The sequence below is a fragment of the Siphateles boraxobius genome, unplaced genomic scaffold (assembly GCF_051911475.1).
Source record: "Siphateles boraxobius isolate OS27281-9 unplaced genomic scaffold, OSU_SipBor_1 77, whole genome shotgun sequence".
Taxonomy (NCBI): Eukaryota; Metazoa; Chordata; class Actinopteri; order Cypriniformes; family Leuciscidae; genus Siphateles; species Siphateles boraxobius.
The window spans coordinates 11858364-11873463 of record NW_027509205.1 but is presented as its reverse complement, the minus strand read 5'-3'; the positions used below and the strand labels follow the sequence as shown (position 1 = coordinate 11873463).

General features: G+C 34.8%; 2 protein-coding genes across 2 annotated transcripts in view; one reads left to right on the top strand and one right to left on the bottom strand.

Moving 5' to 3' along the window:
- pex14 (peroxisomal biogenesis factor 14) overlaps positions 1-6366 on the bottom strand; it is a 70557-nt gene extending 64191 nt beyond the window's left edge. Inside the window, exons 1-2 of the mRNA XM_077218162.1 lie at positions 6238-6366; positions 843-884 (exon numbers count right to left, since the gene is read on the bottom strand). Of these exons, the coding sequence (XP_077074277.1) occupies positions 843-884; positions 6238-6273 (78 nt within the window). The 5' untranslated portion in view covers positions 6274-6366. The remainder of the gene's footprint in view (positions 1-842; positions 885-6237) is intronic.
- A 103-nt stretch (positions 6367-6469) lies between these two features.
- Positions 6470-12460, top strand: dffa (DNA fragmentation factor, alpha polypeptide). Its single transcript, XM_077218163.1, has 6 exons — positions 6470-6798; positions 7730-7888; positions 7974-8128; positions 8259-8448; positions 10072-10196; positions 11069-12460. The coding sequence occupies exons 1-6, from the start codon at positions 6705-6707 to the stop codon at positions 11282-11284; spliced, it is 939 nt and encodes a 312-aa protein (XP_077074278.1). The 5' UTR covers positions 6470-6704; the 3' UTR covers positions 11285-12460.
- The last annotated feature ends 2640 nt before the right edge of the window (positions 12461-15100 follow it).

The window sequence follows — 15100 nt, the reverse complement described above, 5'->3', positions numbered from 1 at the left end:
ACAGTCACGCTGAGAATTACATGTTATCAAAGAAAAATCATGATCATACACTACCGTTCAAACATTTGGGGTCGGTAAGTTTTTTTTTTTTAAAGAAACATTTATTATTATGATCAAAGTTAAAAACAGTTGTGCTGCTGTGATACATTTTATATAATTTATTGATGAATAGAAAGTTAAAAAAGAAGTTCGAAATGAAGTACAAATCTTCAAATAAATTTCTTTTTCTGTCACTTCTGATCAATTGAAGCTGTCCTTGCTGAATAAAACATTTTCAAAATCCAATAAGACTAACTAAAGAGGTAAAATCTCTGTAAAACACAGCCTCAACTCGGTTAATGCTTCTATAACACTAAATAAATTAAATAAAAGACACCAATGACCAAGAAATATCGGCTTTGAATGTGGCTTGTCCAATCATATAGAGAACAGGAACCAGACATTCTTATAAAAAAATAACCAATTAAACAGCAGGCAAGACAAAACAAAATAAGCAGTACAAAATATAATATCTGTTTTCTGTTTAGGCATATGGTAATAATAATAATGGTAATGTAAAGCAATTCTATAAAAAAAAGTTTATTTTAAGGTGTCATTGTTACAGTGTAATTATATATTTAAGTACTGAGTAATATTATGTAACTACATGCACTTACTATTGGATTAGGGTTTGGTTCATGGTCAGTTGCATGTAAATATGCATCATTTATAGTTATTACTATAGTAACTACATGTAACATATGTAACAATGACACTGTAAAATAAAGTGTTTCCAAACATTCTTTTAACAAACTCTATGTAGAGAATAATGAGTGCAGGTAAGCAGGACCTCTGAAACTTACCAGCGCTTCTCTTGGAGCCGTGTCTTCTCTGGCTGGAGCATTCTGAAAGAAACAAGCCTTGTGTTACAGCGCCACCTAGTGGGACAATTTATGACTACATGTGATTCGAGTAAAGTACAGCAGGAAAAAAAAAACATGTTGTGCAGCTATCTTTCATACTTTCAACATGATAAAAGGCCTTTAAATGGTAACACTATAATCATGAGAAATCCCTCACCAGAAATGTACAGTAATGTTCAAAAGTTTGGGGTCAGTAAGATTTTGCATATTTAAAAAGAAGACAGTATTACATTTATACAGCATTAAATTGATCAAAGTGACAGTAACATATATAAAGTTACAAAAGACGTCTGCTTCAAATAAATGGTGATCTTTTTAAATTTCTATTCATCAAAAAAATTGTGAATTTTTTTTTGACCAATTCACTCATGGAGCCGCATTAAGATGTCCATATCTCTGGGATTGTACCATTTGGGGCCTTTAAAATGAAGATACCAAAAGAAAAGTTTGATAAAATAAAATAATGCGGCCATCTTTCTAAAGTCATTTTTAGCCCACCGTAATTTCGGCTCTAAAATTGTCATTTTGACCCCCTCTACAATATAGTGGATTACTCAGTAAATATGCATCCATAACATTTAATATTTGGCTTTCTTCTTCAATTATGTATTACTTTCACCAGACAAAAAATGGTCCAAATCAACATTTTTAGTCGGGGACCTCTGGTTGAGTTGACACGGAAGGACCTAGCTTTGCCAGCACAGGAATAAATTACATTTAAAAAATATTTAAATTTTATTATTTACATTTTTTTTTTATCAAATAAATGCAGCCTTGGTTAGCAAAAGAGACTTCTTTCAAAATAATTTAAAAAAAAGGTGAGGAAAAAGGCAGAAATGTTAGCATACAGATAGGATCTACCAATCATAAATCTGAGAAGAATAATGGTATTGTCCTTAAGATGTCCCTTCACCCATTAAAACTCAATGATGCCTCTCTCTGGTAGCCTGCAAGAGCTGAAACTCAAGTTTCACTAACCCTAATGTCTATATATTGCCATTCAGTTCTTGACAGACTATAGAGTTTACTGCATTACTGATTGTCATTAGATGCCATTAACACTCCTGCCTTTATCAACATCTGCAATTGAGCCAGGCCTGGTATTTTCTATGTCACAGTTTTGTTTCTGATCAGTGGATGTCTGATACCATTGGTTAAAGGGATAGTTCTCCCAAAAATGAAAATTCTGTCAGTATTTACTCACCCTCATGTTGTTCCAACCCCATAAGACCTTTGTTCATCTTCGGAACACGAATTAAGATATTTTTAATAAATCTGAGAGCTGGATCACTCCTCCATAGGCTTCTTAAGGGATTGAAACTTGCCAGCCCCGAAAAGTTATTAAAGACATTGTTAAAATAGTCCAAGTGACTACAGTGGCTCAATCTTAAGTTTAACAAGCGACGAGAATATTTTTTGTGCGCAAAATCAAACAAAAATAACGACTTTATTTCAACTATTCATTTCCTTCTCTGTGGGCCGTCAGTTAACGTAGTGTGATTACGTAGAGCTACGTCACACGTAGGCTCACTATTGGCCGACGCTGGTCATGTGGGTGATGCGTGTGACGTACAACACAGAAGCACTTACGCTATTATTCTAGTGAAGTGACTCGAGGCCCACAGAGAAGGAAATGAATAGTTTAAATAAAGTCGTTATTTTTGCGCACAAAAAGTATTCTCGTCGTTTTATAAACTTAAGATTGAGCCACTGTAGTCACTTGGACTATTTTAACAATGTCTTTAATGACTTTTCGGGGCTGGCAAGTTTCAATCCCTTAAGAAGCCTATGGAGGAGTGATCCAGCTCTCAGATTTCATCAAAAATATCTTAATTTGTGTTCCGAAGATGAACGAAGGTCTTACGGGGTTGGAACAACATGAGGGTGAGTAAATACTGACAGAACTTTCATTTTTGGGTGAACTATCCCTTTAAATCCACTTTAGAGCACTAAATAAGCCTGGAAAGTTCAAATTAGAATATTTATTTGACATACTGTAACATATTAGTGTGAAGCAATTTTGGGTTAGGTAGATTAGGCTCAAGGACATAATAGTAACAGTTTTAACACTACCGTTCAAAATTTTGGAGTCAGTAAGATTATTAATGTTTTTGAAGAAAGACTAATTTGTACCACTATGAAATAGTATTACAATTTAAAAGAACTGTTTTCTATTTTTATATATTTTATAAATTTTTTCTCTAATTTCAGTGCCACATGATCCTTCAGCATTCTTTCTTTCTTTTTTCTTTACTTATAAAGCACATTTAAAAACAACCATGGGTTGACCAAAATAAATTAAACATTTAAAAATGTACAAAGGGATAAAATTCAACTACATAACAAATTTTAGATTAATAACAAATGTTCAAGGAAATAGGATCATTTAAAAACAAAGAGAGACGGTGCTGTTCGGATGGCTACAGGAGCTTGTTCCAGTGTGTTGGACCAGCAATACAGTTTTTCAATCTATTCAATAGCCTATTCAATATCAATTCATTCTAAAATGCTGATTTGCTGCTTAAGAGACATTTCTTATTATTTTAGTTTATAATTGTTGTGCTGCTTAATGTGGAGAGTGTGGAAGTGTTTTTTTTTTCAGGATATCTTAAAAGATTTATTGACATTTTTCGAAGTGGTAGGCAGAGTTTTTCAATAACACTTTTTCGGTCACATTTCGGTCCGAATGCAATGATAGGATGCCCTACCTGACTGTCAACCTATACACTCTGTTCACGTCATTAGCATGTTCCATGAGGTTAAGCAGACAGACAGACAAGCACAGCAAACAAACAGAAGACACCTTTTATAGTTCCTCCTGAACCAAAACAATGAGCTTATGCTGTGTTTAAGTCATGTTGTAATTACAAGATGACACCCCTGACATTCTACTCGGAGCTGTTCACTTCCTCAGACTCTATGGCCATTTCTGTTGACACTATCAATGCAATCTGCAAAGAATTTAAGACATACAAAGATGGTGCACTACTTTTGGAATGGGAGAAAGTGCAACATGGAATATGGCAGATTAAGTCCCGCCTTCTAAATATAACGGCCAATCGCTGATTGATAAAGTTGTTACATCACGCCAGCTGCCGTTAGAAGCTCCGGTTGCTACAGAAACAGTCAGTGTTCTGAACGTGCACTAAGGACTGCTCATGCGCATTGGTGGATCTAGTATGAAAAATACGCTTTTTTAAATGCTATTTGAGCATAATAAACAACATTTATGGGGCAGTCCATGTCAGATTTTGTTGCTGATTTGAAATATGTTATTTAATTGTGTTCTGCAAGATGTTTTTGAGATTTCAAGATTCCCCCATTCAGGTAGACAGAACTTGGTCTTGGATGCCCGAAATAGCTGCCCGGGGGCGTTGCAAATACGGCTACCGAGTGAACAGACTTTCCTTGAAAGGGACTTTGGTACAAGTCGGAGCTCTCTAAGTTGTTCGCATTCGTTATTATTATAATGTTTTGTGCTTTGAGACATGAGGGAATTTAACGCCGTCTCTCGTGACGCTTTGCAGACTCTGTTCTGGCCTGGTGATATGCGTTCTTACACAGTCATAAAATTCACCTATATTTATATGCAATTATTTATCAAGACAAACTTATGTTTACATCATAGTATGTAATAGAGAAAAATGCATAAGAATAATCAACCAAGATTCATGTCCTATTCTTAAATCTGAGACATTTAATGCATTACAACAGCATTTATTTAAAGGGATATTTACCCCAAAATTAAGAGTATGTCATCATTTTAAAAAATCATGGAAATATGCAATTGAAATGAATGGTGGATGTCATTCTGCCTAACATCTCGTTTTGTGTCCCTGGTGAAGAAATCCATACAGGTTTGGAAAAACATGAAGACAGACATAATGTACATAATGACAGACTGTTCATTTTTGGGTGAGGTATGCCTTTAATTTGTTGCTGATTTATATAGCCCATTTTAAATGTTATAATTAATGCTTTTACATATTTTACATAATTTAAAGGGATATATAAGCCTCTAGTTTAAAATCATTTTAGGACATAAAGATGAGTAAAGAAAAAATATAAGTAATACAATTTTATTAATGGGTTAGAGTAATAAGATTTTGTTTTATAAATTTAGACCTAGACTTTATTATAAATTATATATTTCTAAAATGTGTGTTTATACATTCTTTAATGTTTTCCAATTATTGACTGTCCTCCAATTATATTGCATCACCCTCTCTCATATACCTTTTTTTTCACATTCAGGTCTGGCACATCAGGATGGGTAAATGATGACAGACTGTTCATTTTTGGATAAACAATCAATTTAATTCGTTGCTGAAACATTGCCTAAATAAAGCTTTTACTTTAGCAGTAAACACAGAAAAAAACTTTTCTGAGACTAAGACAGATGAGCCCAAGGAGGATACATGACAATTCATCTCTCGCACTTTTTCAGGTTTTCATGTAACAACGTGAATAAATCTAGATTCAAACTCAAAGAGATAATATATTCTATGCGAGACCTGACGTTTTTTCTTATCCAAAACCAGGCAATGTAAGCATTATGAAGTGTTAACACTCTTATGTAATGCAAGTTTCATTCATACTGGAAGCCAGAGCGCGCTCTCTTACAAAAATTCCAAAACGGACTCATAGAATTAATAACTTATGACATTCCAGGAAATCCTTAAATAGACAAGGGCATCCAGATATCACTGTAGCTGAATAAAAAGCAGAAACATTTGGACAGATGAAACGTGAAGACAATAAACACACGATTACGACAATATATGGTTTATGTGTGTTTTTTAAACCATCTCAGGAAATTTTAATTTTAAAACAACAATAATGCAGTGCTAATTGCAATAGGCTTTATTACAGTATAGAAAGTATGTTCTGCCTTAAGCAAGAAATAAAAGCTGTAAATTACTGGTTTAAAAAAAATGATATGGTGTATCTAATGTTAATGATGGTTACGCCCCTGATGTGACCTGTGTCATGTTTTCAGGGTCAATGACCCCTGAATGAACATAACAAATAATAGGTGATAAATGTTCCCAAGGTGCTTAATTTGACCAGATCCAGACACTAAGATCTGCCGTGAAATCTCCTGAATGCCCTATTCTCTGTGGCCTACACCTGTCACACACATCTGTCTAACTGCATGGGATGACAGTGAGCAGGACGCTAGCAAACCAGCTAAAACTTTTTCCTAAACAACATGGGACAGCCAGATTATGAGTATATCAATAATTTAAACGTGACAAAATGTGCGTTTACTATGCAGGTCCACGGCCGAACAAGCAAAATACATGTTGCTAACTGGAGAAATGTTATCAACTACCTGATTTTGCTGTTCAGGTTGGTCCGAGGATGCCATCTTCTCAGAGCTACTAGCCAGAAAGCTAACGAAGCTAATGGTTCAACTGTGCTCCATTGCTTTAGTCTGAACCAACGCCATTCTTCTCTCAATGGCTCTGGTCTGAACTAGTGATACGAAGTTCGAGTCTCACTGGTCAGTTCTTTTGAACAGTTCGTTTCAAAGAACCAGTTCAAAGTGATTGTTATTTTAGCAAGAGTTCAGTCCGGTTTTGGTAATCGGTTCAATTGACTCATTAAAACGAATCTAATCAACAGAACGATTCGTTCACAGTACTATTCGATCAGCACATTTCAAAACACGGAAGCAGAAATATCTGTCAAACAGATGGTGAGAATTTTAAGTGTATTCAGACAAAAAAATAACACCCAAGAACAAAGTGTGAGGCACTGAAGATACTACATAATGAACTCTGAACTTTGACTATCATCATGACAGAATTAAAAGTATGTAAAGTGTGTAACATTAGCCGACAGAAGTGTTATGGGCTGGCTGTGACCTCTCTGGATCAACTCAAATTAAAAGGTGGGTTTGAAAATAAATGAGTTCGCTTCACCCTGAATTCAGGTGGAAGTTTATATGTTTTCTTTTAACATGCAGAAATAAGCAGGATTATATAAACTTTTAATTTAGCCAAGTTTATTTATATAGCACGTTTTTGCATATTTTACTAGTGTTTACATAGGCATCATTTAAAGAGAAATGTAAGAGAAAAGTTTATAATAGCCTAATTTTAGAACATAAAGATCAATATTGACACATAAGAGTAATGTTTAATTAATGGGTTAAAGTATTAATAAGAAAAATAATAATGATCTAACATGTGATAATAATAATTTATTTAAATATAAATACTTTTAAAAAATCTAAGGTTGTCGGAATCAATTCAGAATTGTTGAAGAGAGAATCTTTGTGCACTGGAGGATTGATTTTTGTTCCTCCCATCCCTAAAAATATTATTCATAATAAATATAGCATAACTGAAACAAAAACATGTGCTGTGGCATGCTATCTTGTTAATAGTTCAGTCAAAAATGCCATTAAAATTAATGTTACATTACATACATTCTTTAATGTTTTCCCATTTTTGATTTCTCTCCAAGTATTTTGCATCAACTTTATCAAATAAGCCCATATGTACAGAATATCCTAACATAGCTCATTGTCTGTTAATTTCTTTGATTTTTTTTATTGGATTGTAATATTTCTGCTTTTTTATTCAGTTTATACCCTTAATAATATTTTTAATCAAGTTAACCCGAAGTTCAAAATGTTTATATATATATATATATATATATATATATATATATATATATATATATATGTGTCAAATGACACATATATATGTGTCATATAAAAAGCAAACGAAGTACACCATTACTCATTTTTTAAGATTGACAGTTCATTCATCCTGTGCTCTATTTGTCATTTGACACATTCTCTTCATCTCTCACAGGGGGTGAGGCTCTAGGGTTTAGTCCCAGTGCATCAGTCTCAGTGGTGCTAGAAGAAGATGGGACCATCGTTGAAGACGAAGCTTACTTTCTGTGTCTGCCAGCAAATACAAAATTCATGCTGTTGCATGCCGATGAAATATGGATGCATATTCATCAAAGTGAGATATAGCCTATTCCAGGATATTTGTATTACTATTTGTTCAGATCATCATTACTAACCTAAACTGATTATGATTTGTCTAGTTGATGGAGGCACAGCACAGCCTTTCAGAGAGTCTGCTAATATAGAGATAGATGGAATGGACGATGTTGATGGGTTTGAATCTTGGCGCAGTTTGGCAAAGCAGCTCAGACAGGACCTGGCCAGTATTATCCTTATGTCTGAGGCAAATTTACAGGTCTGCTTGATGTTGGCTTTTTACTTTGCCACATAAAGACCTCTATCCTTTACATGTATGGTTAAATTGTGTAAATAGACAATGTTTTACTGGGGTTTTCAGAGAATAATTATATAAAAATGTGTTACAGAGTTTGATTGAAGTGCCATACTCAGATCTGGCTGCGGCGTTGAACTTCTCACAGCAGAAAACACAGGTCCTACAGGACACGCTGCAGAGAATGCTGGACCGCAGGGAAGAAGAGAGACAGTCCAAAGAGTTACTGAGGCTCTATTTGAAAGCCATGGAGCGAGAAGGCGCCTTGGACCCACAAGAAGAAAGTAGGAATATGTTTAAAGATGCCATATTATGATCATCAGATTTTGTTTTTGTGGTTTACTAGAATAGGTTTTTATGCTTTAATGTTCAAAAATATAATTTTCCCCATATTTTACATTAGCTGACTTGACACCGTCGGGCCAAACTGTTCTCATTGTGTAACCGTTCCATTCCGTGCTGATCCGGCCCAGTCGGTACAGATGTGGTTTCATTTTGCACTGTGGGGCTGAAAAAGGCCGCTCTTTGGATTGTAATATTAATTCGTCAGTCTTTGCCTTGGTAATGCAAGAGTTTACAGACAGTATAAGACCACATTATGGAGGATGATCGGATATTTAATTTTATTTTATTATTAAATTGTGGTAACTTTACTCAAATAGCACGCTTGGACAGCTACAGAGAAACTGGCTGCCAGGCAACAGACAAGTGACCGATCCTGAGTGACAACGTCACTACACGCATTTTACCAGCACGGTTCAGCATGGTTAGCCAACCGCGCTGAAAATTCCAGGAATTTTCCGGGAAAGGCTTGTAATAGTGCCGCGCTCAACAAAGCTCAATGGGGAAATATAACAGGAACCGTTCCTTACTGTTCGGCTATTGTTGCAGCACCTCTCTTCCCAGTCTGTCAGTAACGCTCTGTTTAGTTCCTGTCTCTATGAAACCCCTCCTTCCGAAAAGTGTTGTGTGCTCTTAATGGTCGACTGCTTCAATGGACGCTTCAAAAGTGTCACACTCCTTACCATAACGCAAGTTTCAACACACTACTAACGCAACTCTACCAGGCCTCACCCCATTTTTTATTTAAATGAGGAATATTGTGATGTGTAAGTTCTTGGAAGAAAACTCAAGACTACAATAGAGGCGTTTCAGGAAACAGTCCGCACAGATATAGAGAATAACTCCCTATGGAGTAGACTTTGTGCTTTGTAACTTATAAAAACTAATAAAAATAGGTCTTCTTTAAAGCAAATATTATAGATACCAGCAAAAAAAAAATTTTTTACACAAAGAAGAAACAGCACTGCATTGAGTACATTAACAAAAAAAAACAAAAATAAATAAATAAAAGAACTAGCTCCTCAACAAGTAGGAAAAAAGCGTACATAGTTCTTAAGAAATGAGTTGTTCTTACTGTTATTGATGAGTTTAGGAGATTTTACAATAAGGGAAATCTCAGCAATGAGGACATCAAATCTAGGCAAAGTCTTGAGAAATTTGTTTTTGTGAATAAAAAATTTACAATGCAACACAAAGAAATTAACAACATTATCAATAGCATAGTCACTCCCAGAAAAATAGAGGAATATATCCCTCAATGAAAAGTTTAAATCACATTTGATAAAATGAGAAAGATAACAACCCAAGCTATACCAGCAATATTTGAAAGATCCCCAAGTTAACTGTAACATCATGTTATTTACTGTGTTGCTTTGACTCTGCTGCCACTAGATGGTGTCGCAGAGCTATTTCTAAATATTGATCCAGTTCAGACAAGTTCATTTCATCATTACTTGGTGGAATGAAGAAAAGTAGCAGCTTGGATGATCAAAAGCTTATCTGTTTTTGTGACAGCCCTAATCTTTCCAGCACTTTCGGGATGTTAACCACTGTCATTGCTGCAGGCGCTAAACTAGATGAGACAGATGGGGTGCAGGTGGAGGCCGCAGCAGGGTTCAACTCCACAACGCTAATGGTTCTGAAGGACAAAAAATACCCAGAGACCAGACTGTCCAATGAGGAGCTACAGGTATGATATCCAACCACAACAGTGTTGTAAGATCTCCCACAATTTCATAAAGTCTGCATGAAACAGAAGTTGCGATTAGTCTTTTCTTCCCTATTGTGACATATTTAAGTGAAACGGGAATTGATTGGATGGTTGTGGTTTGCTATTGCTGTGATGTCATATCCCACCTCACGCCAGTAAACACATCATCAGAGAAGAGAAGAGATGTTTCTGCAAGAGGGAGGGGAATTTATTTTGATTAAAGATTATGAGGATTATATATATATATATATATATATATATATATATATATATAGTATATAAAAATAATGATATGCACAGACAAATCATTTAGAATAAATACTCCAATATTCCATAAAAAATAAGAATTGTCCGTTTTGATTTCATGGTGATTTTAAGAAAAAAAAGTAAACATTTATCATTTTTGATATACTAGAGAGTGAAAGACATGAACACCGTTCACAACCCATTCTGCTTCTGTAATCTGACATATTTTAGAGTGTAACAGGACATTCAACTGAAATGAAATTGAAGGCAGGACTTGATTTTTATCCATTGTGAATTGATTGAATTGTGAAAAGTAGGCATTACATACCTTAGGGTCAATTGTGATGTCATGTTGACTTAAAAAATTAATAAATAAATGTGTACTTTCAGTCATATATCAGTAGGGGGCACTCACTCTTTTCAGTGGTATGAATGAATGCAAGACACAGGAGTATATCTGCAAAAAACGAGTGTTTTTGAAAAAGAGAAATACCTATATTAATTAATTCATATTAATAAAAAGAATTATGCTTTTGTGTGTTTGGTAAATTAAGATGACTAATTTAGTATTATGGTCTCATATATGGATGTACTTGTTTATGCAGATGGTGGTGAGGCAGGGAGTGGAGGTCATGATGGAGGTATTGGGCTGGGACAGTGAAAGGACATCAGCGCTGGTCCAGGCATGTGAAAGTGAGCTGAGTAAACGCCTAAAGCGAGTTCAAGCCCTGCAATCCATCAGCGCTCAAAACCAGTCCACTTCACAACCACAAGCTGAGAGAGAGACCCGAGCTAAACGCAGCAAAAAACACACGCACTGACAATATACAATACTATTCTAGTCTACATTCTTGGACTCCTTCATTACATTTCATGTAAAAAAATAAGCCAATTTTTAGATACTGAGTATTTTGATAATAGTATATTGTATGGAAATGCCAAAGCCACTGTTTTTGAGCTGTTTTTTTTTTTTTTTTTTACAACATATGGATTAAGAACTATTGTTTTCTTTAGTCAATAATCCACATAAGAAAAAAAATAACAAAGCAAGTACACAATTTATTGAAAATCTAATGTTAATAATTATTTCAAAAGGGAGTTAAATTCATTATTGATTGTTCCAAATACAACATGTCCAATCTTAATTTCATCACCTGTAATAAATGCTGGCAGAAATGGCATTTTAATACCTAATAGAAACATTTCATGCTGCGTTATGATATTGCTCAGTGAAGGAATATATTACGGTGAAATTGCAAGGTTCACTAAATGTGTCAAATTGAAAATGTTAGCAATTAAGCCCATTGGGTGCATATTTTGTTGTGGTACTGTTCACAACACTACTTGAAACGTCAAATGATGTCAAATATTCTTATTAGACTTATAAAAATATTTTGACATTTAGTTTTGGGCATGAATATAAATTGTATTATCGAGTTCCATAATGATTAAAAAAATATTTCAGCTTGTCAGAGAGCATTGAGAATGGTAATGCATGTAGATAAAATTTCCATTTGATAAACTAATGAAGAGACCAGCTTGTCTGTTCCTATTCACCAAGAATGTCTTGTTAAAAGCATCTTTTTCCGTGCGGATGTAGTCCTACTCTGCGTTGTAATGAGCATATGTAAGCTTTGATTGGTGTTGGGCAGGGTTGCGAAGCCAGTCGGACAGTCTTATGCTGTTTTGTGGCTGTGATGTTGTACTTTTGATTTGAATTTTTGAATTCTGGCCATTGTTAGACTATATGCTAGTGATAAGAATATCAATTTAACAGAGATATAGAGATGTTCCTGAGGAATTCATTACACTGATATGTATGCAAGACACCATGTGAACTGTTCTAGTATTTGGCTTCCTGTCTTGAAACCCTTAACAGATGATTTCCTTAGTAATCAGAATAAAGCCAAGACTGTTGGTCTTTATAATGTGCAAATGACGTATTAGAAAATAAGCAGCCAGATTAAATTTAAGACCACCTGAAGCATGCAAATCAACTGTGAATTATGTACTATCTACCAGACAAGCGTGACCACAGCTTCAACTGGGGTCTGTTGTTGCATGATGGATTGGCTGTGTCATGCAGGGCACAACCACAGAGCATTGATCATTCACTGAATCCTGCAAGCATACTGAGATTAACAGGCTGATGAATATGTTGAGTCTAGAAAAAGCAAGATATCAAATGAGCATATGTATGTATATATCTATATCTATATATATACAGTTATGGTCAAAATTATGGCACCCCTGGTAAATATGATAAAAAATGGCTGTGCAAAAAAAATCTGCATTTATCCTTTCATTCAAATAATTAGCAAAAATCTAACTTTTCATTGAAGTAAAAGAATTGAAAGTGGGGGGAGAAATCACATTATGAAATTAATGTTTTTCCTCCAAAACAAGTTGGCCACAATTACTGGCACCCTTTTTCTGTTGGAGGTCCTGGACTTCTTGTTCAGAAACATGGCATCGTGGATTCTATCAAATATCAATTATTTGAATAATAATATCAAATAAGATTATTTAATACTTTTTGCAATCTCCTTTTGCCAAGATAACAGCTCTGAGCTTTCTCTTACAATGCCTGATGTGTTTGGAGAACACCTGACAAGAGATCAGAGACCATTCCTCCATATAGAATCTCTCCAGATCCTTCAGATTCCCAGATACATGTTAGTGTTTCTTCTCATCAGTTTACTCCACTCATTGGGTCAGGGAACTGGGACGGTCATGGCAGAAGCTTCATTTTGTGCTCCATAACACATTTTTGTGTTGATTTTGATGTTTGTTTTGGATTGTTGTCCTGATGGAAGATCCAACCATTGCCCATTATAAGATTTCTAGCAGAGGCCGGAAGGTTTTGATTTTTTATCTGTTGGTATTTGATAGAATCCACAATGCCATGTATCTGAACAAGAAGTCCAGGACCTCCAGCAAAAAAATAGCCCCACAGCATTAAAGATCCAGCGGTATATTTAATTGTACACATGAGGTACTTTTTATCCTTGTGTGCACCAAACCAATATAGCGTGTTTGCTGTGTTTGCCCTTTTTTTTTAGTTTCATCTGACCACAGAATCCTGTGCCGTTTGAAGTTCCAGCTGTGCTTGACAACTGAATATGCTGGAGTTTGAGTTTTATGCTGGATTTTTCTTGAAACCATCTCAAACAACATGTGGGGATATGGGGTTTGTCTGAATTTTTTTTATTTTTTCCAGACTCAACTAATCTCTGGAATTCTCCATCTGTGATCCTTGGAGAGTCTTTGGCCACTCAAACTTTCCTCCTCACCGTGCATTAAGACAATATAGACACACTTCCTCTTCCTGGCAGATTCATAACATCTTTAGCTGATTGGAACATCTTAATTATTGCTCTGATGGTCAAAATGGGGATTTTCAATTCTTTAGCTATTTTCTTACAGTCACTTTCTATTTTGTGATGCTCAACAATCTTTTGCTGCACATCAGAACTATATTCTTTGGTTTTACTCATTGTGATGGATGATTAAGGGAATTTGGCCTTTGTGCGTCCTCATATTTAAACTCCTGTGAAACAAGGAGTCATAGCTGGACAATTTCATGTTCCTAGTCACTCTGGTGTGCTAAAAAAAGGTAAATATATGGGAATATACTTCAGAGATATTTTACTCGTAAAAAATTCTAGGGGTGCCAATAATTGTGGCCAACGCGTTTTGGAGAAAAACATTTATTTCATAATATAATTTCCCCCCCTCTTTCAGTTATTTTACTTCAATGAAAGGTTAGATTTTTGCAATTTTTTTAAATGAAAGATCAAAAGGATAAACAATGCATATTTATTTTTTACAGCCATAATTCTGACCACAACTGTATGTATATATATATATATTTAACCCTATAAAGCCTACTGTATTATATTTGATACATAAATTACTAAGGAGTATTTCATGATTTTTATAAACATAATAATAACTTTATTATTTTTAAACATTAGAATACATTTCAATTTATATTTAATCATTTAGCCGACACTTTTATCCAAAGAGACTTACAAATGAGGAGAATAGTAGAAGCAATCAACCAACAATAGGGAAACAATACATAGGCCTATGTAAGTGCTGTGACTAGTCCCAGTTAGTCTAGCATAGTACACGTAGCCAGGTTTAAAAAAAAACGTATAGAATAGTAAGTGTTATTTATATTTTAAGATGATACATGCATATTTGAACATCTCGCAATCATCATTGTATTGGATTTCATTGCACGTTTTGCCCCAAAATTAAAACAACCGAGCTTTAATTAAGTAGCTTAGTCTGTTATAGTATACTGTATACAAATATAATTGATTTACATTACAAGCTATCAAAAATCCGTCTTAATTTTTGTCCATATAAGTAATATCTGCAACAAATGGCATATTTGTGCTCAGTTTTGACCTCTGAATAAAACTGAAAGGCCTATACGTGCTTTTTTCCTCCTCGTGTGTGATGTGAGCTCTATATTCATAAGCTTGACGCAGGTAATCACCATGCTACTATTCAGAACAAAAGCAAGTTGCCTTTCTTTGAGTAGCTCACATTTGAAACAATTATTTCAAGTGGTTTTTAAACGAAAATAGTTCCATATTTGGTCAAATTAATCAATGCGACCCCGG

Bases quoted from the DNA above. Each gene is read 5' to 3' on its own strand.
- dffa (XM_077218163.1), top strand. From the start codon at position 6,705: ATGACAGAATTAAAAGTATGTAAAGTGTGTAACATTAGCCGACAGAAG. The intron at 8,449-10,071 runs GTAGGAATATGT...TCATTGCTGCAG, and splicing joins CTTGGACCCACAAGAAGAAA to GCGCTAAACTAGATGAGACA. The intron at 10,197-11,068 runs GTATGATATCCA...TTGTTTATGCAG, and splicing joins TGTCCAATGAGGAGCTACAG to ATGGTGGTGAGGCAGGGAGT.